Source organism: Capra hircus, chromosome 4, assembly GCF_001704415.2.
Source record: "Capra hircus breed San Clemente chromosome 4, ASM170441v1, whole genome shotgun sequence".
Lineage (NCBI taxonomy): Eukaryota > Metazoa > Chordata > Mammalia > Artiodactyla > Bovidae > Capra > Capra hircus.
The window spans coordinates 16,999,997-17,025,834 of NC_030811.1; the positions used below are offsets into that span (position 1 = coordinate 16,999,997).

The 25,838-nt window shown below is 46.5% G+C and overlaps 1 protein-coding gene across 2 annotated transcripts in view; it reads right to left on the reverse strand.

Annotated features, from left to right (window-relative positions):
- TBXAS1 (thromboxane A synthase 1) overlaps window positions 1–25,838 on the reverse strand; it is a 169,411-nt gene that overhangs the window by 46,729 nt on the left and 96,844 nt on the right. For both annotated transcript variants that reach the window (XM_018046871.1, XM_018046872.1), the window contains 4 exons: window positions 17,509–17,597; window positions 15,327–15,475; window positions 13,626–13,756; window positions 8,140–8,454 (listed from right to left, as the gene is read on the reverse strand). In XM_018046871.1, the coding sequence (XP_017902360.1) occupies window positions 8,140–8,454; window positions 13,626–13,756; window positions 15,327–15,475; window positions 17,509–17,597 (684 nt within the window). The remainder of the gene's footprint in view (window positions 1–8,139; window positions 8,455–13,625; window positions 13,757–15,326; window positions 15,476–17,508; window positions 17,598–25,838) is intronic.

Consider the following 25,838-nt stretch of genomic DNA (forward strand, 5'->3'; position numbering starts at 1 on the left):
TTAAAACCTGGCTGCACAGAGTGTGGGCCATGAACTGCCAGCATTGGCATCACCTGGGAACTTGTTGGAAATGCAGAGTCTCAGGCCCCACCCTAGACCTACTGTACAGGAACCTGCAGTTTAGCAAGAGCCCCTGGGGATTCTGATGTCTATCATACTCTGAGACTCTGAGGCTGGTACCACAATCTACTGCCGCTACCCTCAGCCTGCTGAAGTCCCAGTTCTCGTCTGTTTCATAGTGTGACTTTGGGGCATAAGCTATTCTTTGTTCATGTCTTTTCCTCTGTACCCTGTTGCTTTGCGTTTTGTTGTACTATTGTGGGATGTGTTGGAAAGGGAAGCTTACAGAAGAGACACTAAGCCCTGTGTGGCTGAGTAACTGAACTGTGGGGAACACCTCAGCTTACTCCCTCTAAAGCGTCCAACAGCAGGACCCCAGCAGACCTGGACAAAGGCAGGAAACCTTCTCAATGGGGAAAAACCCATTTCCAGTTTTTCACCTGAATCTTAAAGTCACCTGCTCCCTGTGAGGGCTTCCCAGGTGGCACAGTGGTAAAGAATCCACCTGCCAATGCAGAAGAGGCATGAGATGTGGGTTCAATCCCTGGTCGAGAAGATCCCCGGGAGAAGGAAATGGCAACCCATATTCTTGCCTGAAAAATTCCATGGACAGAGGAGCCTAGTGGGCTATAGTCCATGGGGTCGCACAGAGTCAGACACAGCTCAGTGACTGAACACACACTCCCTATGACAAGAATCCTGAATGAAATACAAACTGGGAGACTTTTTCCATAGTAAGAATTTGTGTTAAGATAGTCACTTTTTTTTCCACCCAATCCTACCCGCTGTGACAAAGGACAGGTGGTTGGAGTGAAATCACTGTGTGTGTGTGTGTGTGTGTAGCCACACAATATGCTTTGTTTTCCTTTGAGATCCTCTGGCTACTTCAAGGAACAAATCTTCAGCCTTGCTCATATTAGCAGTATGAGCTAATCAGCTGAAATACCCAGCATGAAATGCTCTTTTATCCTTAAGAGAAAAAGAAAGAGTAAGTTGTATTTTAATTAGGTATTTATAATGGTTACAAAGCAGCTCCTCAAGAGAAGTTAAGAATTTGGCCTTCCTTCTAAGGCATAACTGTGCTCAAATTATCCTAAAGAGAGGCTGTATATCAATCTAGTCCAATTTGTGATAAATTTACAACTAGGTTCTTCACAGCAGATTTATAACAACAATTAAGCAGAAGGAAAATGGGTCATAAATTTTGGCTGGCATGGTCCGGCACCAACAAGAAGAGAAGAGAATGGTTTAGCCAGATCAAAAGTCAATAATTTCAACATAAAGTGCTAAAGCTATAGCAAAAACAATTTATATGGAAAGAAGCTTTTTTTCCCCTCCTCTCATCCCTGTCAAATTTAGATATTGGAGAACACAATGAAGCATCCACAGGACAGAGGTCTTATTAAATAATTGGCGTGTTTTCTCAATTTTATGAGTGGGCCAAATGGTACAAATTTTTCCTTGCTCCTCCACTACTGAATTTAATGAAGGTACCTCCTCTTTAAGATGAATAAGGAAACACATGGGGAAAGCAAGAGTTCTCTAAGAGACTGGTGAATTAAGAAAGAACGTTTTGTGAAAGGAGGGGAAGCCAAACACACAATTCCAACGTCAGATGATTTTGGAGAAAACATACATGTTCTAAAAAGAAGTAGCCCTAGGCATGCATTAGAGAATGGCTTCCCAGGTGGCTCAGTGGTAGAGAATCCACCTGCTAATGCAGGAAATGCAGAAGACGGGGGTTCAATCCATGGGTCAGGAAGATCCCCTAGAATAGGAAATGGCAATCCATTCCAGTATTCTTGTCTGGGAAATCCCATGAACAGAGGAGCCTGGCGAGCTACAATCCACGGGGTACCAAAGAGTCAGACATGATGGAGCCACTGAGTACACACATAGCTGTTTGACATCTGGAACAGAGATCTCTGCCCTGAAAAGAGAGAAGTAATCAAGGCCACTTGAATCAAAAAGGATGGTGAGAGGTGAGGTATTACCAGACTAAATAAGTGGGTTTAAAACATGTATTAAGATAATCTTCAATAGTGAAGGAAGACCTTGGAGTAGTCCTTTATCTGCCAGACATTCAATCTGTTCAAGGAGAGTCCCTGTATCAGTGACCTTGTCGCTGCTGCTGCTAAGTCGCTTCAGTCGTGTCCAACTCTGTGCGACCCCGTGGACTGCAGCCCACCAGGCTCCTCCGTCCATGGGATTTTCCAGGCAAGAGTACTGGAGTGGGGTGCCATTGCCTTCTGCATCAGTGACCTTACCAAGGACAATTTCTCGTCTTCACTGGGAAAGGATGCTACAAGGCCAACTGCCAACCTGGGTGTCATTCTAATCAATAAAGAAGCATTGGCTGGCTTTGTGGACATCACCAGACACTTGGTATGAAGTGGTCACGTCATTTGCTAGGAGTACTCACTATTTAAAGTAATGCAAAAGAGCTGCAGTACTGAGCACTGTTGGACTTGTACCTTCAAGTCTGGAAAACTAGTTTTTAGAACCTCAGCGCAAAGGTGAGAGTGATTGCAGAACACGTAATTTGAAAGAAGCTTCATCCGGAAACCACGGATTCTAGGTACAGGGATGGACACTGTTTTCTGGCACCCAGCAGCCATTCACCCCACTCTAGTAAGTGTGAGGCAGAAGCCCCTCCCCTGTCAGGGAACTGCGGGTTCCTTGTAGCAGGCATTTGGGGACTGACTCCATTTGAGTCCTCGTCCAGGGACCAGGAGAGTGACCCAGGTCTGAGCCAATCAAAGCGTTGTATTCCCCCGAGCCCAGGTGATTGGCTGAGAGGTGCACACACGACCCAATCAATTGAGATCCCCAGGAAAGAGACTCTTCACACTGGAGCTGAGTGGGCTCTCCCACTGTCCCTATCCTCAGCCCATAGAAAGATGAGAGGGATTTAAGGAAGACTTGTCAGAGCAAGGATTCTTCAGCCTAGAGAAGAGTTCTCCTGTCCTGAGTCAAACGGCAGCAGGGGGGAAGGGGGTCCAAAAGAGCCGTACCTAGAGAGTGGGGCAGCCGCCTGAGTCTGGCTATGGTTCTCCAGGGAGCCTCCTGCCCATGCAGCACGGTTGTTCATTTTCTGTTTATTTGAGCAAAGGCTAAGTAACGGGAGAGAGACGTCAGGGCTCAGAGAGGAGACAACAGGAGCAGCCCCTGTTGGTACAGCCAAGGTGTGTGACCACTCAGATTCTGTGCAAGGTATCATGGGTCAGCTGGAGCCATCTTGCCAGCACTAAGAGGGTTGGCTGCCACCAGGAGACCCCAGCACCCAGAAGCTGTGAGGCAGGAGCCCCTCTTCTGTCAGGGAGCTGTGGGGAAGGGGTGGCCTCAGGAGACAGCCTGTTTCCACTCCATACCGGAGGGCAACACAGGGGAAGGGCTGAGAGACGACCCCTTTAGACAGGATTTGGGGATCTGTTAGAAGCCCACCCCTGAAGGGAGATGGAGGTCCAGGAATCAGAGGGAGGAGAGGAAAGAGGGTGAAAGAACAGACCAAGTACCCTCCCCTAGACAGCTTCCTCAGACCACAGGTCATCCTGAGCTAAGGGCATTGAATTGGGTCTGAGACTGCAGTTGTAAACTGGACCAGACTGTTTTGAACTATTCAGTGCCAAAGGGAATTGAAACCTTTGCAATCTGTCCAAGATATCATCTAGGAGAGGGAAGGCGATTCATCAGAGCATTTTTAAAAGAAATAATTGGGGGGGGGGGGGAAAGCACCAAAGGATTCCATGTTTGTATTAATACTTCACTTAGTTCAGGCTATTGAACAAACTGGTTACACAGCTGTCTTGAGACCATTAGGGGAGATCTTGTGTGAGAATGGCATATGCCCAGCATGACTGGAGCTGAGAGGGGGAGAGAGGACAAGCTGGGTCTCAGTGACAGAGTTTGAGCCCCCGTGTCAAGCCATACCTGAAGGTAGATTTACACTACAGTTTTTAGCTATATGGGTAAATGAACTTCCTGAGCCAACCTGGGTTGAATTCTCTGTCACTGTCAGCAGAAAGAATCCTGATACAGTGCACATAGGCTTTTTCATGGGAAGAAAACTTAGCTTTCATTGGATTCTCATAGGGCATTGCTAAAAAATGGTAGGCTCAGGGAAGAGAAACTCAAAAGCTCAAATCCAATGATCTCATTGACAAATACAAGAGAAGACCATCTAATGAGATGCATGGGGGTCTCAGGTATATTATGGAAGAACTTGGTCGGAACATTCTTGGGTGCAATGTCTGGAGCCTGGCTCTGGCATTAACTGGCACTCAAAAAATATTTGTTGAATGGAAACCAGCAGGAAAATTATCACAAGTCATACTTTACATGCAAATTTTCAGGAATATTTTCAGGAAAATATCTAATGTGTGAACAGCTAATCTGCATTTCCATGTTCTGACAGATGGCCCATATTAACAGAACTCTGATTATAGGGAAAAAAAAAAGAGAGAACCTGAAAATATTTATTGCATGTATACCATGTGCAAGGCTATACAACTATTAACACTATTGTGACTGCCAAATTTATTTAATTTATAGACCAGTTCTATATAGTCCCATTTTTCAGAGACAGTCCCAGCTGTTACCTGGAGAGAGAAAATGACCTTGGAGCCTGCACAGCTGGGCCAGGGCATGGGGTACAAAGGCTGTATTCTCAAGGTAGAAACAAGGACTGTCTGCATGACAATCACCTGGGATGTGTATTTAAAATGGGAGTTCGTTGGCCTTGGCCCAGACTTATGAAAGGAGAATCTCTGTGTAAAGGGCCCTGGACTCTATATCTTAATGGACTTCCTAGATGGTTTTATGTACGCTAAAGTTTGAGAAACTTTACCTCCTAAAATCTGTTTATTTGACTGGCAACATTCAGGGGACATAGGAGATACAGGTTCTGTCCCTGGGTGGGGAAGTTCCCCTGGAGAAGGAAATGGCAAACCACTCCACTATTCTTGCCTGGAAAATTTCATGGACAGAGGAACCTGGTGGGCTACAGTCCGTGAAGGTCACAAAGAGCTGGACATGGCTGAGCATGAATGCGCATGCATACACACACACACACACACACACACACACACACACACACATTTTTTGCACAGCCCATAAGAGGTAGTTCTCTGAGGAAAAAAGCTCCCATCCTAGGCTAGAGGGATTTGAAGGAGCGCAGGGTAAACTGAGATAGGTTCGCCCTCCTCAAGGTCAAGGTCAGTTTAGGCCACCTCAGAGTTAAGGCGTTGTGTCTAAGGCCTCTGAATGCAGGTCTGTGTCTGCTTTCAGACCTGCATTCAGGTCTGTATCCTCCTGATGGATGAACATAACAAGATGGAATTACAGAGTAGCTGGTGTTCCCTTCGCTAGAGCCCCAAGCTCTCTGCATGACATCACTCATTCTAGACTCGATCAAGTGCTGCCTTCTGTTGCCCTGGAGAATTTCACTTGGAAGGAGGTGCTGTTGTAATAGACATAGACTACTGTTTTAATTGGCAATTAAATTCCCTGAAGGTGAGTCATGACTTCTGCCTCTCAGAGCTGTTGCCCCCTCTCCAAACCACCACCACGTCCACTACATGGCTGACCACTCTCCAGATGCTTGAAAGTCTTTAGTTTGACCTGCCTTCTGGTTTATTTGAGACCAGGGGGCCGAATTCCCTCTCTTGCCTTGACCACCTCCTGGAGTAACTGCTGGAATGTCTGCTCCCAAGTTCTTAGTCATAGGACTTGACTACAGTTGACTCTGAGGGTAGGATGGATTGACTTAAGCCCACCCATGCCCCTGTTCTCTTGGCCACAATAGTCTGTTCAAGAATGGGCAGTGACCTAAGCATTCTGACCAGGGTGGACCTAATGACTCTTGCTGAGAATCTGGGGTCACAGACTCTTCTCCTTTGGTTATGAGTGGAAGCCTGTCTCCCAGATGTTCTCAGCAAGTGGCCTGGGGTTTCAAGAGAAGGGAACACCTGAGAATGGGACCAATATGAAAAGAGCTCAGCCAAGAAGTGGGGAGAAACTAGGAACGGAGCCCATCTTTGAGCCGAGGTAAAGGTTTGTTTGAAGCCACATCTATTACTGGACTTCCCTGTGGCTCAGCGAAAAAGAGTCTGCCTGTCGATACAGGAAAAGCAGGTTTGATCCCTGGGCCAGGAAGATCCCCTGGAGAAGGAGATGGCAACCCACTTCAATATTCCTGCCTGGAAAATCCCATGCACCGAGGAGTCTGGCAGGCTATAGTCCATGGGGTCACAAAGAGTCGGATATAACTTAGCGACTAAACAACAACATCTATTCCTAAGCTGCTCAATTATCTGTATTCATAAGCATCTCCCTCCTATTTTTTTTTGTCCTTAAGTCAGTTTGGGTTGGGGTTTTGTTACCTGCCCCTAACAGCATCCTAATATACCTTCAGCTCCCCATTTTTCTCTTGCAGTAATGTACCCCAACTATCTTTGTTCCTTCCTCCATCCCCGTCTCAACTGAAAACAAAAACACAACTACGTATGAAATAGGATGAGATGGGAGGAGGTGGTAGGATTATTTGAATTCATGACTTGTTGAGACTCCCTGCCCAAAGAATATTGATTAATAGATCAATGTCAACCTGGAGGGAAGACTTGTCCTGTTCAACACTTTAATCAATGACTTGGATGAAATAGGAGACATGCTGAGCAAGTCCCAGATGACACAAAGCTGGAGGAATTATAATATGACAGATGCCAGAATCAAGATTCAAAATTATTTTGACTGACTTGAGCAGTAATAAGGATAAATATAAACTCTTGTATCTAGGCTCAGAAAATCAATAGTCCAAGCAATAGATTGGGGAAACCTGGCTTGCTGCTGCTGCTGCTAAGTCACTTCAGTCATGTCTGACTCCGTGCGACCCCATAGATGGCAGCCCACCAGGCTCCCCCGTCCCTGGGATTCTCCAGGCAAGGAAACTGGAGTGGGTTGCCGTTTCCTTCTCTACTGCATGAAAGGAAAAGTGAAAGTGAAGTCACTTAGTCATGTCCAACTCTTAGCAACCCCATGGACTGTAGCCTCTGTCCATGGGATTTTTCTAGGCAAGCGTACTGGAGTGGGCTGCCATTGCCTTCTCCAGGGGAAACCTGGCTTGGCAGATGTCAAGACATTACAGGACATTAAGTTGACCTGAAGCTGTCAATGAGCCAGAAGTTGAGGCAACTAGTAACATAGTTAACACAGTTTTCAAAAGAAAAGCTAACCTTGCATCAAAAAACCCAAACTTTTTGGCCAACCCAATACTTTCCCCGGTGGAATAAGGAAGTGGAATTTCCTGGGAATCAATTTTCAACTCAATATATGAAAAAAAATTCTGACAGTTATTATAATGGAACAGCTCTCCTCCCAACATTGTGAATGTAATAGTCCTTACATCATCAGAATGTATTAGAAAGGATTCTATTATGGTGGTCTTCCTTTGAAAGCACAGATTTTTAAAATTACTTTCTTTAACAGCTCATAAGTTAAAGCAATGTACACATAAGCATCCAGGAAAAAATGATGTGAAAAAGTAGCCAAGCTCTGCACCCTAAAGTTTGCTTCTGGTCTAGCAATGAGGAGCCCCATCTAGAAGGAATATCTAGAATCCAGCCCTGTTTCAGTCGCTCCATCCCAGACCCCTTCCCTAGCACTCTCCCCATCTCCACTCCTGCGTTGACTTGGCCTATCCTTAGGCCTGCTTCTGTCTTCCACTTGGCTCCATTTTCTGGCTGATTCCCACCTTCCAGAGCATGGAGAATCTGCAGACAGAGTGTTGAGAAACCAGGTCTCCTTCCCTTTCCCTTACCTTTGACCTCTGACTGCCTGGGGTTCTGCATTTTCCCTGAGCCAGGCTTGGTTCATGGACCCTCCCAGGCAGTGAAGGCATGTGACAATTCTTTTTTCTTTTTCCTCCGTGTTGTTCTGAATACTCCATTTTACTTGTTAACCCAGAGAGATGGAGAAGTTGGGCCATGGCACGCTTATACACTTAGAATGTGATTTTGGCAAGATGGTTATCAAAAATAAGTTTCACTTTGATGGACACAAAGCCACACAGATGACTGTACTCACATGTTTCTTGCTGAAGCGGTCCACCTCTTCCAGAAGCTTCTCTTGGCACTCAGGGTTGGTGGCCAGGAGGTAGGTGGCGAAAGAGAGAGTGTTGGTGACAATCTCGTAGCCAGCGATGAGGAAGATGAAGGCCTGGCCCACCACCTCATCCACACTCAAAGGCTTGGACAGGGGTCTGGGTGGGTGTCGCCGGGAAGGGTTTGCTGGGCATTTGGTGGCAGAAAAGACCTGACGGACGATGTCAAAGTTCTCCACGCCCACGGTGGCGGCAGCATGGCGCACATCCTGGACCATTTGGAGGAAATCTCTCCTCCTCTAAGGGAGGAAAGAAGAAAACACACATTTGGGCCTTAGAGTCACACAAGAGAGCGCTCTCACAGCACAGAAGAAGACGAGCACACGCAGCTTTCAGAGAGTCAATAGGAACGAGGATTTTCTTTGCGGGATTGTCTGAGATGAGGGGAGCCTGGGACCACCCCCTCCCACCGTTCCTCATTACAGCACTGAGTGCAGCCATCAGCGGGCTGTGTTGCTGCCGGTACAGCATGAGGCTGTTCTTGCTGGGCTGATTCAGGAAGATGTTAAGCCACTTTGGTAAGTAAAGAGAGCAAGTTGCTGAACAGTGTGTATAGCAGAACCTCATGTCTGTATGAATGGCACCTGGACAATGTCTGTGGTTACATGTGTCCACATGTAGAAAATGTTTAGCAACATCCTTGCCAGCAGTTCCCTGGTGGCTCAGACAGTAAAGCGTCTGCCTACAATGTGGGAAACCCAGGTTCAATCCCTGGGTTGGGAAGATCTCCTGCAGAAGGAAATGGCAACCCACTCCAGTATTCTTGCCTGGAAAATCTCATGGACAGAGGAACCTGGTAGGCTACAGTCTAGGGGGTCACAAAGAGTCGGACACGACTGAGCGACTTCATTCACTCACTCACCCAGCAGTTCATGGTAAGCTGAAGGAGCTGGGAAAACCAGGGAGGTTTTTATTACTTTCCTTCATCTGCGTTTGTATCGTTGGTTGGTTGGTTTTTCTGATAATAAAGCAATTCAAGCATCGTAAAGAATTAAATTAGGGACTTCCCTGGTGGTCCAGGGGCTAAGACTCTGTGCTCCCAGTGCAGGAGGCCTGGATTCAATCCCTGGTCAAGGAACTAGGTCCCACATGCTGTGACTAAGAGTTTGCATGCCACGACTAAGGATCCCGCCTGCCCTGGTGCAGCCAAATAAATAAATATTTAAAATATAAATCAAAGTAAGTGCTCCATTGTTCACATCCCACCCTTCAGGGTGGACTTCTGTGTCTAGTTTTTGTCACAGCAGGGAGTTCACAGGACGTGGGGGTGGGGAGGGAACTCATCTGAAGAAGCCTGCCTTCCAAGTCTCCAGCCTGCATTTTGCTCATCCTCCTCAGGTTGGGTCCCTCTATCCTCAGTAATCTCCTGCCCCACTTAAGTTAGAGCTTTCTTACCATTTCCCCCTCCTTCCTTATCAGTACTTTGCAGATCCTCTCTATTTACACTACCCCATTTACAAGTGTAACAATGGAGTGTTTATGTATTACTTTAGCTCTGACACTGCTGGTAGCTCAGCTGGTAAAGAATCTGCCTGCAATGCAGAAGACCTGGGTTCCATCCCTGGGTTCCATCCCTGAGTTGGTAACATCCCCTGGAGAAGGGAAGGGCTATCCACTCCAGTATTCTGGCCTGGAGAATTCAGTCCATGGGGTCTCAAAGAGTCAGACACAACTGAGCGACTTTCACTTTAACGCTGACAGAGTGTGTCCCTGACACATCTCATCTTTGAACAGCTCTTGGATGTGATGAAGGACCACTGATGGGTCACTCTGTTCTGAAGTCTAAGGGACTCAACACCAAAAGGGCGAGTATTAGAACCACCAAGAGAAAAAATGATCATTTCAAAGTTCTTGACTTGTTGCATCATTTTCTCAGTCCTTTGGCTTCTGGATTACTATCAAATCCGTAATCTATGTCACACACATTAACATCTTTTAAGGAGGTTGTCTGAAGAAGGAAATGGCAACCCACGCCAGTATTCTCACCTGGGAAGTCCCATGAACAAAGGAGCCTGGCGAGCTACAGTCCATGGGGTCGCAAAGAGTCAGATACGACTTAGTGACTAAACAACAACAACAACAAAAGTGGTTGTCAAGTCACACAGAGTTGTCAGGTCACACAGCGTTGTCAGGTCACACAGGGTTGCTTGCATCTCCAGGGCAGGATCCTGTGCCCCACCCCCAACCCCACCCCATGCCTGTATTGGGCCAAGCACATGTTAGGTTTGCAATCAACAACTCCACAAATACTAATAAGCCTGCCTTTCCTAAGTGTATTTTGAGGAAGGCTGTGTTGGATTTACTTGTAACTGCATGCTTTGGAGCAGGAATCTTGGCTCATGAGACCCTTAGATCCTGAGACCCTTAGATCATGAGACCCTTGGGTCGTGACCCCCTTAAATCATGAGACCCTTGGGTCATGACACCCTTGCAGCTCTACTGGTTGGAAGGTGTCTTCTGCAGAGATTCTAGTGGGGCTCACAGCTCAGCCTGTGGGCCACAAGAATCTTGAGACTCAGGGAGGCAAGGCCCCACATATTGCCAGCCTGCTTGCATAGGATTGGCTGAGAGGATGGCCCTTGCCCCCCTCTTTCCACCCTGACCCTGCTCAATCTGCTTCCCAAACATCATCCACAAGGGCTGACTTTCCCCAGCTTCCTTCCTGTTGCCTGGGCAACATCTGAGACTCTAACTCTGGTCCCAGGGCCAGGCACGATGGCATGAGTGGGAGGTGAACTCTCTCGGATTCCAGATGCCATTCGGGGACCCCAGAGCATCCCAGGCTCTCTCTTGACCTGCCCATTTGAAACTCCTCAGATGCTAATGGTCGCAATCTCCGAGGCTTGCTTGTGGCTTTGCTGGAGTCACGTGAGGACAATGGTGGAAGGGAGGGCAAAGCCACATCCACCTCATTGGATCTACCCTGGGGCAGAGCTGCAGCTGGCATCCTTTCCCCTCATCCTGGCTCAGCCAGGCTGCTTCAGGGCTGCTGAGCCTTATAGAAATCTGTCTTAACCTCCAACCCCAGAGGCCAGAGGAAAGGGCGGCTCTCTGGGGCCTGTGCACTGGAGAGGAGCATTAGTGTTGATGGGTTCCTTTTATTTGCACTGTATCACAGAGGCTATTTGAACACTGCCCATTTAGGCCTGCAACAGTGCTGGTTTATGGTTATATCCAAGAAAAATACGAACCCTGATAGATGTAGGTGTCTAATCCACCCATTGGCGAGAGCTTAGAAAAATATTTACCTTTTAACATCTGTGCTGCATTTTCCACTGCGCAAACACACATCTGCTTGATGGAATGTCTACGGAGTTTAGATGGGTTTAAAGCAAGTTTTCTTAGTAACCATATAGCTCTGTCTTGACATGGGCAGTCCTGGATTCATGGTTGGGAGGTTTTTCTCAGATCAACTCGTTGTTTGAAACAAATAGCTCTTGAGTTTAAAAAAGGAAAAGCTTGAGGCAATCTTAGTAATTGGATCTTTAATAACCCTTCACCTCTTAGCAAGCTATTTGGTGCAAACAGTCTGAAAATTTTCAGCCTGATTCCTCCACCAGTGGGTTTCAGGCTGGGGGTAGAAAGGGTGTGTGGCAAACCTCATGCGCATGAAGGAAGGCCTTCACAGTAGTATTAAGGTTTGAAAACGGGACTTTCCTCATCCCTCCTTCCCCAGGCTTACCCTGGAGGAGCATGGACCTGGATAAGAATGTTCTGTCCTTTCAGATGGCAGAGCTGGGCCAAGGACATCAGGAACTGATTCTTCTCACACCTCGAAGGGTGGCAGGTTGAGTTCCCAGTGGTATGGGCCAAAGGGCAAGCTTGTCTGCACCTTCCCCCACCTTCTGGACAAGGACACCTTTGCTTCACAGTGTCCAGAATGTGAAGCTGGGCAGGTAGAGGCTACTCCTTGCGATTGGCCACTAACTGACTGCATCTGCCTTGATCTCATCGTCTGCCATCACGGCGACACTGGACCACACATCTTCTCTTGGTAATCTCTCTAACCTCCCCAGTCTTTGAGAAAACACTTAAAAATTTTTTTAAATTTATTTATGTTTTAAAATGTTTGTTTATTTGGCTGTGTCAGGTCTTAGTTGTGGCTTAGTGGTCAGGTGGAATGTGGGCTCTTATTTCCTCAAGCAGAATTCAAACTTGCGTCCTTTGCGTTGGAAGGCAGATTCTTAACCAATGGACCGCCGGGGAAGGCCCCTGTTTATTTCTTCTTATTTTTGGTTGTGCTGGGTCTTCGTTGCTGCGTGGGCTTTTCTCTAGTTACAGTGAGTGCAGGCTCACTACAAGAGTAGGGGTTACTCTCTAGTTGGGATAGGCAGGTATCCCATCGTGGTGCCTTCTCCTGTTGCAGAGTGCAGGCTCTAGGGCACAGGGGCTTCAGGAGTTGAGGCACTCGGGCTCAGTAATTGCAGCTCCCAGGCTTGATAGTTGTGGTGCATCGGCTGAGCTGCGCCGTGGCATGTGGAATCTTCCCAAACCGGGGATCAAACCCACATCCCCTGCATTAGGTGGCGGATTCTTTACCACTGAGTGCCTCAGGAAGCCCGGCAAACACTTTTAAAGCTACATCTTATGCAAGCCAATTCAGGAAGAGACATTTCAGCCTTGTTTTTTCCTTTTCAGTCGTTTCCTTGACTAGACTAAGGCCCATAAAGAATAGCATCATACGTGCACGAGCATATCCGATATTGAAACTAGTTTCCTTAACACTGAACATTCCTATTTCTATTCTCAGCCAAGTGCAATCAACAAATATTTACTTGATTCCTACTGTGTGCCAAGCTTAGGGCATATCCACAAAGGGGAAAGAAATTTCTAGTTCTCAGTGAAGCACGCGAGGGCCCTCAACCATGCGTTTTGCAGTAACACCCTCCATCCCTCCGTGCAGAGAGGGATTGTGGGATTGGTGACAGCTGCCTGATCTTCCCTCTCAAAACGATGCTGTTCATGCTGTAAAGCTCCATCTTGCTGTTTTTCAATATAAAGAATATACTGATGAAAAGCACATGTGGGCAGCTTTATCTAGAAAATTCTCTGGGGCGGCTGTAACCTGTGCTGGGGGTGATGCTTGAAGTAAGGCGGCCTGTGAGCTTGAGGGGAGGGCAGCTTTAATTCCACTCCCCTGGGTCAGAGGGTGGACAGATTGCTCCGGGCTGCTGCTCCTCGCCGTCCTTCCTGCCTGCTTTCACCTCTCTCTCCTTATTCGTTCCTCCTCAGCCTCCCTCCCCCGCCCCTCTTCTCTCTCTTGGCTGCCCCGGCAAGCTCTAAGCACTAGGCCGCTGCTGTCCGCATGGCATGAGTGTGTGGGGCTGGGAGGGGAGGGAGAGAAAGCAGACAGCGATGCCAAATTAGCTTCTATTCCATTCCGACGCCGTGTCCTATTAAAATACATTACCTCTTCGGCTGCTTGCTGGTCCCGCAAGGCAATCACATTCCTAATGAGTTTGTTAAAAAAGCCATTCAGTTCATCTCGGTTCTTATTGGGCAAAATCCGGGCCAATGGGACCATTATGGATGGAAATGATACTTGAAAGAGAAAAACAAAAGTGGCATTGAAAAGAGGGTGAGAATAAACCAGGGCTATTAGATGCCTGTTGCCAGGAAGCAAACCCTGGCCTTGAATTAGTCTTTTGAAGGCTTGTCTTCCCCCTCTGAATCGCCGCTGCTCAGAGCGGGATTCTACCTCTGGACTCCTCACCCTTCCTTGCATGAAGTAAGCGCTCGATAAACGTCTATACGATGGAAGTGGGGCTTCAATTGAGGGTCCACTTCCACCTGGCCCTCAAGCAGCCAGTCTCATGTTTATAAGTTAATTTCCCTAGTCCTAGATAGGAGGGTCCAAGATTTCTGTATTTCATCAGGAAAGAAGAGATTGCAGCCCATGTTTCAAGTCTTAGCAAGTGGTGGAAGCCGATCTCCTTTTTTAACTTTCTGGTCATTTGCATTTTTTGTTTTTTCCTTTGGATCATTTTCCCCAGAGCTGCCACTTATTCCCTCCTGGATGATAGCCTGGACCGTGGGGCCAAGCCTGTCCCTGGGGAGTGCGGCTCAGTTCAGATTCTCAGCATTCACAGTGGGTCTCCTGTGCACAGGCACACGCGGGAGCTGTGTGAGCTGGGGGAGAGGACCCTTCTGATCCATGCATGTCTCAGCAGGCTCTGCCCATTTTCAAGAGCAGGGGCCTGCACCAAAATGACACAGCAGGGAGGGAGAGCTTGGAGTGGCAGCCACCATGGGAAGTGGACCCACGTGCCCTGCAGTGCACAGGATGCCCTGTGGTTGATGGCAAGGGGAACCAGTTCCCCTGGGGTGTAGAGGATGAGGGGTGACCCTCTGTGCTTTGACTGCCATAGCGACAAGTGCTATACAGTGTCAGTGCAGAGCAGATGGAGGTGACAGGGGCTACCACGGAAGCTGACTCGGAAATGAGAATGAAACTGACCAAGGAAGGAAATAGAATTTACCAGCCCAGCAGAATGGTTTGGAATTATGGCAATAATCAATAACCATAGTAACAACACCGCCGTGCTTCCATAAAAGCAAGAAGACACCGGAATTGGCCAGAGGGCAAACACTCACTTCTAAAATAGAAATAAGATCAATGGACTGGTCTCCCCCTCATTGGGTAATCTGCTAGTCACCCATCACATGGTTTCCAGTTCACTATGTGTTGGGCTTCAAGCAGCGTAGTGTTCTAAAGAGAGTTTTGCTGGAGGGGAGGCATATGTCCTAAAAAATGAAAGGTTTTAGGTTCCCATCTTGACTCAGCATTTCCAGCCTCAGTTTTCTCATCTGTGAAGTGGGGAGGAGAATGCCTTCCTCACGCGGTGGAAACAAGCACTAGCGGAGGCAGCACAGCAGGCCTCTCAGCCCTGTGCACTGTGACCGTGCTCACTGCGGGCCAGTAAGCTGGGCCATGCCTGCCTGTGTGGGTAAGATGCCCCAGGTTGGTGCAGAGGAGCCTGGGCATCTCCAGGGAGACCAGGGCTCTGCAGGGCAGACTCCACAGGGTGACTCTCAGAGACACCCAGAGTGTGGTACCACGGGGTCTGCCCAACTTGCCCAGTTTACCCCTGTTGGCAGGAGCTGCACTTACAGAGTAAAACCAGGAGAGGTTTGGGGATGGACGATGCAAAGAAGCGCCTGCAGTGCTCCACGAAGGGGTGCTCAGGAGCCTCCTGGGAGTCCACTTCGGTGCCGAAGGCGACGCTGGCCACCACGTCTGTGGTGTAGCAGCAGTAGGTTCTACAGGGGAGGGAACCACTTGTGCTCAGGAAGGAGGTGGCCACCAGCCTCCCCATCCACCTCCTCCTGGAATGCACGACTGCACCATCTACCTGTTCAAAGGGGGGCTCCAGCAGACCTGGAGTGGGGTGGTAGGCGAGGAACCCTCCCCTCTGTCACATTGGGGTGAGATCCTGGGAGGACAACAGCAGAATTCAAGGGGAGTGTGTGTGTGTGCTCAGTCACTTCAGTCCTGTTCAGCTGTCCAACCCCATGGACGGTAGCCCACCAGGCTCCTCTGTCCATGGGATTCTCCAGGCAAGGTACTGGAGTGGGCAGCCATTCCCTTCTCCAGGGGATCTTCCTGACCCAGGGATCGAAACCGGGTCTCCTGTGATTTCTGCATTGTGGACAAATTCTTTATCCACTGAGCCACCTGGGAAGCCCATTCAAGGGAAGACATATATATGTTAACAGGGAGCCGATCTAGACAAAGATGGGGTCATCCTGGCAAAGTCAAATACCAAGAAATACACTTTACTTTTTCTTCCCCATGAAGGAAAGAAAACACTTGACCCAGAGTCTATGTGCTTTACTCCAAAGTTGTGCAGAGCCCTTCCAAGGCCAGGTCTAACGACTGATTGATGTAGATAGAGCAAGTTATGATTGATGAAATTATTAATAGCAAGCTGATTGTCTAGTTTTATTAACTCTGTCTCCCTCTTCCTCCTAATGGTTTTACAGTTTTCATTGGAGCAGCAAGTAAAAAAACCAGGGCCCTTTTACACTCAAATAAACACAAGACAAACTTTGGGAGCAGTTTCATGAACATATGTATATTATTACAGGAAACACACGTTGCACTTTAGAAACAAACAGAAGGAAAAGTGTCTGGCAGTAGCTCCAGAAAAATTAACCTCTTAGGCTCTAGGAAACCTGCCCCTCAAATGGCCATTTTAAGCTCTAAGAGAATAACCTTTTTTTGTTTTCTTTGTAGGGATAGTTAAGTTGCTTCTAAAAAGGCTAACAGCTGGGAATTCATATCCTTTGCTAACGAAAGGGTCTATTTTTGTGGCTTGACGTAGGTATACACTTAGTTCCTCTTCTTCACAAATTCTATAGCCACTTATCATTAAGGACTACATGACATCTTCAGATGATGTGTTTTATTTTGACCTCTTACTGAGAACATCTCTACAATTGATGACACATTGCCCGGTGACAGCAAAAACAGCAACGTGACTGCTGAATGTGATTTCATCTGATCCTAAACATTGACAATGTAAAGGTTTTAAGAGTTATTAACTTTGCTTTTATGGCTGCTGGGCCAACTGAGCAGGAGCTCAGCAACTGAGTACCCAACTCAGTGAGTTGGGTGAAGCCATACCCTCACCCAGCTCATGACCAGAGAGAATGTCATGACCAGAGAGAATGTCATGACCAGAGAGAATGTGGAGGAGACAATTTTGTAAACAATATGGTAGAATGTAAATGCTGGTGATGATTATGTTATGATTTTATTAACATTGATAATGAGAGCAAGTTGGCTTCTGGCTGATCTGCTGTGTGACTCTTAATCTGATATAAACCATAATTTAGCAGAGGTCAATTAGGCAAAAAGCCAGACAATCAGTCGTTTAAACTGAGGCTCCACCACTAAGTTATGGCTTCCAGGCTGAGGGGGGTGGGCACAGTTTTTCTTGAATTAAAACTGCATGGACTGTGCCCCTCCAGACCCTGTCCTTTCTGCCCAGACATATCTTGCCACCTCCTGGGTCTGCAGAGGTCGGAGGGCACGTCCCTTCACAAAACACGCCCACTCAGCGTTCCCTGCACACGTCACAGCCCCCAGGGCTTCATTTGTGTTTGCCTCACATTTTCCATGGGTTTCCTTTCTTCTTCATAGTCAGTCTACCCACACTTTTTGGAGCTTGTAAGCATTTCCACAGTTTGTTGGTCCCAAGGTAATTGTTCAGCAATTATGTACAGTTACAAGAAACAGCAGTTCAAAAATATGATTTCTCATCTATAATATAGCCACGTAGTGCCCTTACCTCTGGATGTCAAAAGCCTCCCCAGATTGTGCGTGATGCTCTAGGTGAGTCAGAAGCACGTCGCAGGCCTGGCTGATTAAAGGAGTCATCTGGGAACAGATAACGAAGTGCAATTAGGACAGCATGCAGAGAGCACACCTAAATTAGCAGCGAATGAAGAGGTTATGTACGGTGCTTCCTGTGAAAACGGTTATCATTTCGACGTGACTTTCATGTACCTGAGAATAAGATCTAAAATTCACAAATATTGTAAAATACAATCGCTGTAAATGCCTATTTCAGCTCAAACAATCTGTTTTTTTTTTTTTGAAAGCGAAAAGAAGAAAGGATTTAGAGGAAATACTGTGAAATAATTATGAAAATGATCATTACATGCTTAGAAATGAGAATCAGCACTGAGTTTTCTGACATTTGGTTAGCATTAGAGAGTAAATAGACCACAATCCGTATGTACTAACTCAGGAATTAGCCCAAATCCACGTTTACTTGATTCCAATTATACTTTAGATCTTCCACTAGAATGTAGAATCTCAGTACTGAGAAGAATCTACGGTTCATCCCTTTCTACTGCTTATTCAATACAAAAATCATTTTTAGAGCACGTGGATGGATGGTTATTCATTTCTGCTTAAGCTGTTTAAAACTTTGAATATAGGGAACCCTTGATTTCAAGAGGCCTTTGATATCCAGGACTACTGCTGAATTTCTTTTTTGTTTTTTCATTTGTTTGGCTCTGTTGGGTCTTTGTTGCGGTGAGCAGGCTTTCAGTTGCAGCATGTGGGCTTAGGTGCCTTGCAGCATGTGGGGTCTTGGTTCCCAGACTAGGAATCCAGCCCACGTCCCCTCCATTGGAAGGCGGATTCTCAGCTGCTGGACCACCAGGGAAGTCCCCTGAATTCCTTTTTTGAATAAGAAAATATCTTTCTTATGGAAAATACCTAACATATACACAGAAAGAATGGTTGGGATTATGAACATTCATGTAACCATGATCTACCTTCAACAAATTTAGTTCTCATTTTGGCCACCCGCCACGTTGACCCTAAAAGTCTGACTGCAGTGAGTGGAATTCTTTGTGGAACCCAATGGGCACCCACATGACCTTTTATTTTCTCCTGTATTTTTGAAAAGCCAAGCTGGAAACATCAGGGGGAATCCTTTGAACCAGGTCACAATCAGGACTGACACCATAGCTAAAGCAACATGCTGTTATCTAGTGTTTTGAGTATTTCCGGTGGAAAACTTCCTTTGAAATGTTGCTTACGTTTAGATTTTACTTTTTTGACACTAAAATATCAGTTTCTGTGTTCAGGGGAGATTTTTGTCTGTTTGTTCATTTTTGTATCCTCAGCACTTCGAACAGCACTTGGTACATAGTAATTCATTGAATGAATGAATGAGTTTTAATGATTACATAAGACCACTGTTCAGTTAAGGCTTGAGGCGCTGGGAAAGGTTATAAAGTGTTAATCTATTTGTTAGAAGTTATATTGTTGTACTGAGGCAGGATCTGATTCCCTCGAACACCTGCTGGCTGGTTTCATTTCTTTCTGCTTCCCTGTGAGTGTGTACATAGTTGTGGCTGACTCTTTGTGACCCCATGGACTGTAGCCCATTTTAAAGAGATGGGAATACCAGACCACATGACCTGCCTCCTGAGAAACCTGTATGCAGGTCAAGAAGCAACAGCTAGAACTGGACATGGAACAACAGACTAGTTCCAAATCAGGAAAGGAGTACATCAAGGCTGTATATGGTCACCCTGCTTATTTAGCTTATATGCAGAATACATCATGGGCAATGCTGGGCTGGATGAAGCACAAACTGGAATCAAGATTTCTGGGAGAAATATCAATAACCTTAAATATGCAGATGACATCACCCTTACGGCAGAAAGAGAAGGGACCAAAGAGCCTCTTGATGAAAGTGAAGGAGGAGAGTGAAAAGGTTGGCTTAAAACTCAACATTCAGAAAACTAAGACCATGGCATCCAGTCCCATCACTTTATGGCAAATAGGTGGGGAAACAATGGAAACAATGAGAGACTTTCTTTTCTTGGGCTCCAAAATCACTGCAGATGGTGACCGCAGCCATGAAATTAAGATGCTTATTCCTTGGAAGAAAAGTTATGACCATGCTAGACAGCATATTAAAAAGCAGAGACATTATTTTGCCAACAAAGGTCCATCTAGTCAAAGTTATGGTTTTTCCAGTAGTCATGTGTGGATGCAAGAGTGGGACCGCAAAGAAAGCTGAGCACTGAAGAATTGATGCTTTTGAAATGTGTTGTTGGAGAAGACTCTTGAGAGTCCCTTGGGATGCAAGGAGAGCCAACCAGTACATCCTAAAGGAAATCAGTCCTGAATATTCATTGGAAGGACTGAGGCTGAAGCTGAAACTCCAATACTTTGGCCACCTGATGCAAAGAATTAACTCATTGGAAAAGACCCTGATGCTGGGAAAGGTTGAGGATAGGAGGAGAAGGGGACGACAGAGGATGAGATGGTTGGATGACATCACTGACTCGATGGACATGAGTTTGAGCCAGCTCTGGGAGTTGGTGATGGACAGGGAAGCCTGGCATGCTTCAGTCCATGGGGCCACAAAGAGCTGGACACGACTGAGCGACTGAACTTGAACTTGGACTGTAGTCCATCAGACTCCTTTGTCCATGGGATTTTCCCAGCAAGATTACTAGATTGGGTTTCCATTTCCTCCTCAGCGGGATCGTCCCAACCCAGGGACTGATCCTGAGTCTCCTGCATTGGCAGGTGGATTCTTTACCACTGAGCCCCCTGGGTGCTTCAGATACCTGGACAGCAAGTTTTGCCCCTCACCCTCAGCATCCACTGGGCCAGCCTTCCCTAGCCCTTCAGCTACTCTGGGTACTGCATAGTTTGCCTACACTCTCCACTCCTCTCTCTCTCTCTCTCTCTAATCAGCATCACTCCTGAAAGGCAGAGATCACTTCCCTGCATGTCAGTTGCAAAGCCAGGTATGTGTTGACTTTTTGATAAGACACATAACACAGGCAAATACTGAGATTCAGGTCAACAAAAACCACAAGTTTTCTTTCCATGAGTCATCATCAGGTGCCGTTGGTTTTTTGACGCTTGAGTGTCCATTCATTAGAAAGGCTTTACATTTACCTAACATGCACCTCTGTAGAAAGTTGTCCTACCATCTGTTCTGAGCAGAGGCATTTCTTCCCTGCCCTGAGACAGTCAGGTGATTGGAGAGGCCTGGCAGGGGGGCCAGCCTGGGCTGCTGCTGCCGCCCAAGGTGGGAGGGGCACACAGTCTTGTTGGACCCCTCACTCCCATAACTTCCTCCAAGCCAGCCCTACGTGGTCTGGGGTGTAATGAAAGTGCTGTGTCCCCAGGAGCCCCCTTGCTGGCCATGGGGGATGGTCATAGAAGCAGAAGGGCACGTCTGTTGAGTGAGAGTCAGTGAGCTGGCCTGAGCTCAGGATCGCATGGGTTCCTCAGTGCGGGAGCCTGCAGGCAGCCGGGCAGCAGGTCAAGGAGTAGACACTTAAAGCACAACTCACCTACACACCCAGTGGAGAGATGGCAGAGTATCTGAGACCCTTCCCATGTTCCCTGCTGCAGAGACTCTTGGAGGGAACATTTGTAGACGAAAGCTAGTGAAGAATTTTCTGCTCATGAAGCCATAAGGGCTTAGAGTGCTGGTTAATTGTACTAGGCGTGGGTGGACCAAGGGTGTACTCACGCATTCAAAACTCATCTCCTGTATCCTTGGCTATTCCTTCTTTGTTCCATGTGAAGGCTGGTCAGTGTGCCTTGTAAGCCTTTGGTCTGTCACTGTATACACAGGATCAGACACAGAGCTATGGCCCTCTGCTTTCAGCAGCCATGGAATTGGTCAGTGTTACTGTTTCCAGCTCTTTGACCAGCTGTGCGTGAATCTAAATAAAGCTTCTATCAGGCACCGTCTTATTGTTGTTAGCATAGGAAGACTTTGTGAAGTGATTTGCCAAAACAGAAATGTAATTTGTCTCATCTATCTATCCTGAAGTCCACTAAACAAAAGGAAAAAAAAAAAAAAAGAGTGAGAGAGAAAGAAAGAAAGGGAGAAAAGAAATGAGGATGACTACCCTGAATTGCTATCTTGGTAATTAATTATGAGCGGACTCTTTTGACTACTGCATTCGTTTCTAAATTTTCACAAACCATCAATTTAATAATCCATTAGTACAAAAGTATGGGCCAAGGGGTCACTTCTAATAGCCTCTAGGCTGTTACTCTCAGTAAATCTCAGACTTACTTAATGTTGGAGAACTCAATACTGTCTAAGCCACATTCCTATGACTGGCTCACTGACCACCTTTCCTTCCATTATTTTAATAAAATTAGTAGTTCAAATGAACCATGCTTTAATATAATTTCATATGCCAAAATATCTTTTCGACTTATTTCAGAGGAATAGTAACATGGTAAAAAGAAAAATGCCATTTGAAAGGAAGTCTCTTTAGATATCAAGCTAGAAGCTTCCTTAATGCAACAAAACTGGGATGCAACATGGAATTTGATTTACACGCAACTCTTCAGAAGCATGTCCTGTGTATAAAGAAGGGTCTCCCCTCATTGACCGCAATCACATGCCTGGACAGTGCAGAATGGGGGCTGGACCGGCTGCCCACCCTCGGTTCTTCTGTGTGCTCATGATTAGAATGCTTTGTTGTCAGCTGGCGTGATTGTAATTTCTACCATACTCTGCCTGCTGTCTGTCGAACTGAATGGATAATGACATTTTTATTTAGGTTAATGTGATATGAGATGGGGCATGTAATACGAAAAATGTTTTAAAAAACAGTGTGGAGAAAATATTATAAGACAGTGGAGCGTAATCTGTCTGTTCGCCAATAGCCACCATTTCAGGTTTTCTTCCTTGTACCCAAGCAGTTATGGAATATTTACTCTTACACGAGTTGCATACAAACAAAAGCTCTCTTTGCTGGGCTTGCAATCATCTTTATACAATCCACAAACCCCTCAGTTCTTTCCCTAGATTAGCAGACAAGCAGGCCTAGGTGGCTTGTGCAAACACACAGGCACAGAGGAGCATACTGTGCTATCATCTCACAGGCCTGAACAAAAGACTCTCATTTGTTCTGGTTTCTCTTCTTCATGGGGTAATGAATGCTTCCTACTTTTGTTTATCCCACATTTCTTCATACAGCATACATGTTATATTTACAATCAGACAAAATATTAATGTTATTAATTTTTTAAAGAATGCTTTGGGGGGAAGGGTGATTGTCCAGCAGCCAAGCCTGGGGAAAATTTTCCCATTCTGCCTTTCTCACCTCTCACGTTGGCTATCTTTATTATACGGTGATGCTGAGTGTGTGGCTGCTTAGCTTAGTAGTCATCAAGGGCAAAACACCATCATCAGTCTGGGAAGGAAATTCCACAAAGAAGGAAGTCCTTGCTCATCTGGAGTTTACAGCATTATTCAATTGTCCAGTTAAAAACAAATGGTATCTTTATGGACTGAGTCTGAGGAACTGGATTCAAGGTGTGGACAGAGCATAACAGAGTTAATTCCAAGAGGTAGAGAGGTCTTCTTGAGGCCAAGACTCTGAAGTTGTTAAATACACTTGACCTGGGGAGAGAAAACACTCAAAACCAATGAATAGGTTTCCTCTCCTTGGCCCTTTCTAATTGTGTGACCTTGGGCAAATCATTTAACCTTAGTCAGTCTATTTATTCATCTGCAGAATGGGAATAATGATATTTCTGTTGAAAACTTGTGTCAAAGATTAAGAACAAAATGTGTAAATGGTTTAGAATGCAGTGAGTACCCCGAGTGTCTTCCTCTGGAACAGTCCCATGCTCCCAGACTGTTTGGATGCCTGGCATCTCTTATTCCTCCCAGAAAAGTCCTTTTGGAGTCACCTGTTCTTTCCTCACCATGTTAACATCACTTCCGTTCTGGCATCTGTTTCTTCATTTTTATCTCCCCAGTGATCACTCTGATTCAGGCTTTGCTACTCATCACTTGGAACAGAGCTGACATCTGCTTCTTGAAAACAAAACTGTATCTTAAGCATCTTTATATTAATAGTCCTAATGCCTTGTATTGGAGGAGGGCATGGCAACTCACTCCAGTATTCTTGCCTGGAGAATCCCATGGACAGAGGAGCCTGGCGGGCTGCAGTCCATGGGGTCGCAGACAGTCGGACACGACTGAGCGACTGAGCGCGCAATGCCTTGTATAGTGCCTGGGGTATAGGTATACTAAGAAAGCAATTTTTGAAAATGCCTCATGTCTTTTCACTTTCCAATCTATTCTATATTCAGTCACCAGCTGGGTCTTCTGAAAATACTTGTCATCTGAGCAATGTATTGCTGAGATTCTGTGGAGATTCCCATTGATTGAAGTGCATAGAACAAGTTTCCTATTTTCCAAAGCCTGCTAAGAACTGAACACTGGCAATAACCATGTTAATAAGCTTGAAAACAGATTTCCTCCTGGTCAAGACTTCAGATGAGACCACAGCCCAGGCCAACAACTTGGCTACTTGACCTTGATGCAGATGGACCCCTCTAAGCCACGCAGATTCCTGACTCACAGAATCAATGAACTACTAAAAGGTGGTTGTTTTAAACTAAGTTTGGGGGTAATTTATTACACAGCAAGAGATAACTAACACACCTTCAGCGTCACCCTCTTCTGGCAACTAGTGTATGCTGTCCTGTATGATTGAAGGTTTTAGTATTTGCTCTGTTAGAAAGGAGCACAAGGCAACACATTCAGTGGCTTCTCTAGAACATGATGCCAATGTTCCTTAAGGGCTTTAACACAGAAGCAATGTAAGAAACATTAATAAATTGAAGTGTTCTTTCTATTGTAGCAAGGATGTAGTGCAGTTTGCTGGGAGCCAGCCCTGAATGAAAGACCTGATACCCATGCTGGTTCTCTCTCTTACTGTGGACAAGTCCTGTGACTCTCTCTGCAGTTAAGTCCTCACTCCCAAGTGAGGAGCTAATTGCAATAAGCTACAGAGTCCCTTTCCATGGACATTCTAGGATTCCAAGGTCACTAAACAGCAGCTGAGACAGTTGCTTGGGGACCATGGAAAGAGCAGGCAGCTTCCTAGTGGGGCCCAACAAAATCTCCAACAACAACATCCTTAAGAGGGCCTTTTGACAGCTCTTTGATGCATTGACTTCAGAATTACATAAAGATCTAAAAGGAAGAAATTGGTTATATTTATGCTCAATAATTCAATAAAAGTGAGAGTTAAAATTCCAGATCCACTGACTCCTGGCTTGTTGCCTTTTTCTCCAGAGTCAGCATCCACATTCCTTTTGCTCCTCTGTTAATTAACTTCTAGGTTATAATTTTGCTCAGTGCAGCTCTGATGCCATGAACTTGAAAAGTAAACAAACACACGCCATGAAGCCTGCGGAGCTCCTGGAAGTTTGGCGAATGGAGTAGGTTTGAGTGCTAAGGAAGACACAATTCCTGAGCAGGGGAAGGGAAGGAGAGGGTCCCTCCTGTGTCAACTGAGATGTCCCCCACATAGATGGTGTGTAGGCTGGGAGACACGTGTCCACCCACAAAGAGGGACACAGAGAAGAGCCTGAGCAGAGGACACCCCTCAGATCAAACACACTCCCGGGAGTCTCTTGCCTGGGGGCCACAGCACAGTGGAGACTCTATAGACTGTGGCCCCTCCTCCAACCCAGGGTCCAAGGTGGCATCTTGGAGGTTAAACAGCTGAAGAGGAAGCCCCTTTTCCTCCCTCCCCTGCTTTCAATGATTTAACAGCTCCTCACTCTCCAGTGACGGAGAAGGCGATGGCACCCACTCCAGTACTCTTGCCTGGAAAACCCCATGGACGGAGGAGCCTGGTGGGCTGTAGTCCATGGAGTCGCTAAGAGTCAGACACGACTGAGCGACTTCACTTTCACTTTTCACGTTCATGCTTTGGAGAAGGAAATGGCAACCCACTCCAGTGTTCTTGCCTGGAGAATCCCAGGGACGGGGGAGCCTGGTGGGCTGCCGTCTATGGGGTCACACAGAGTTGGACACGACTGAAGCGACGCAGCAGCAGCAGCAGCAGCAGCAGCAGCACTCTCCAGTGAAGTTCCCACCAAGCCTTGCCCTGGCACAGAACAGCCGAAGTCATGCCTCACCCCTCCTTCCAGTCTCCCCTCACTAATCCCTTACACGTGCTTTGTGTTCCAGCCCATTTGTACTCCTCCAGTCCCTGAAGACACCCTGTGCTTTCTGTCTAGATGTCTTTGTTCCTGCCTCTCATTCCGCCTGCCATGCACCTTCTCCCTCCATTAAAACTC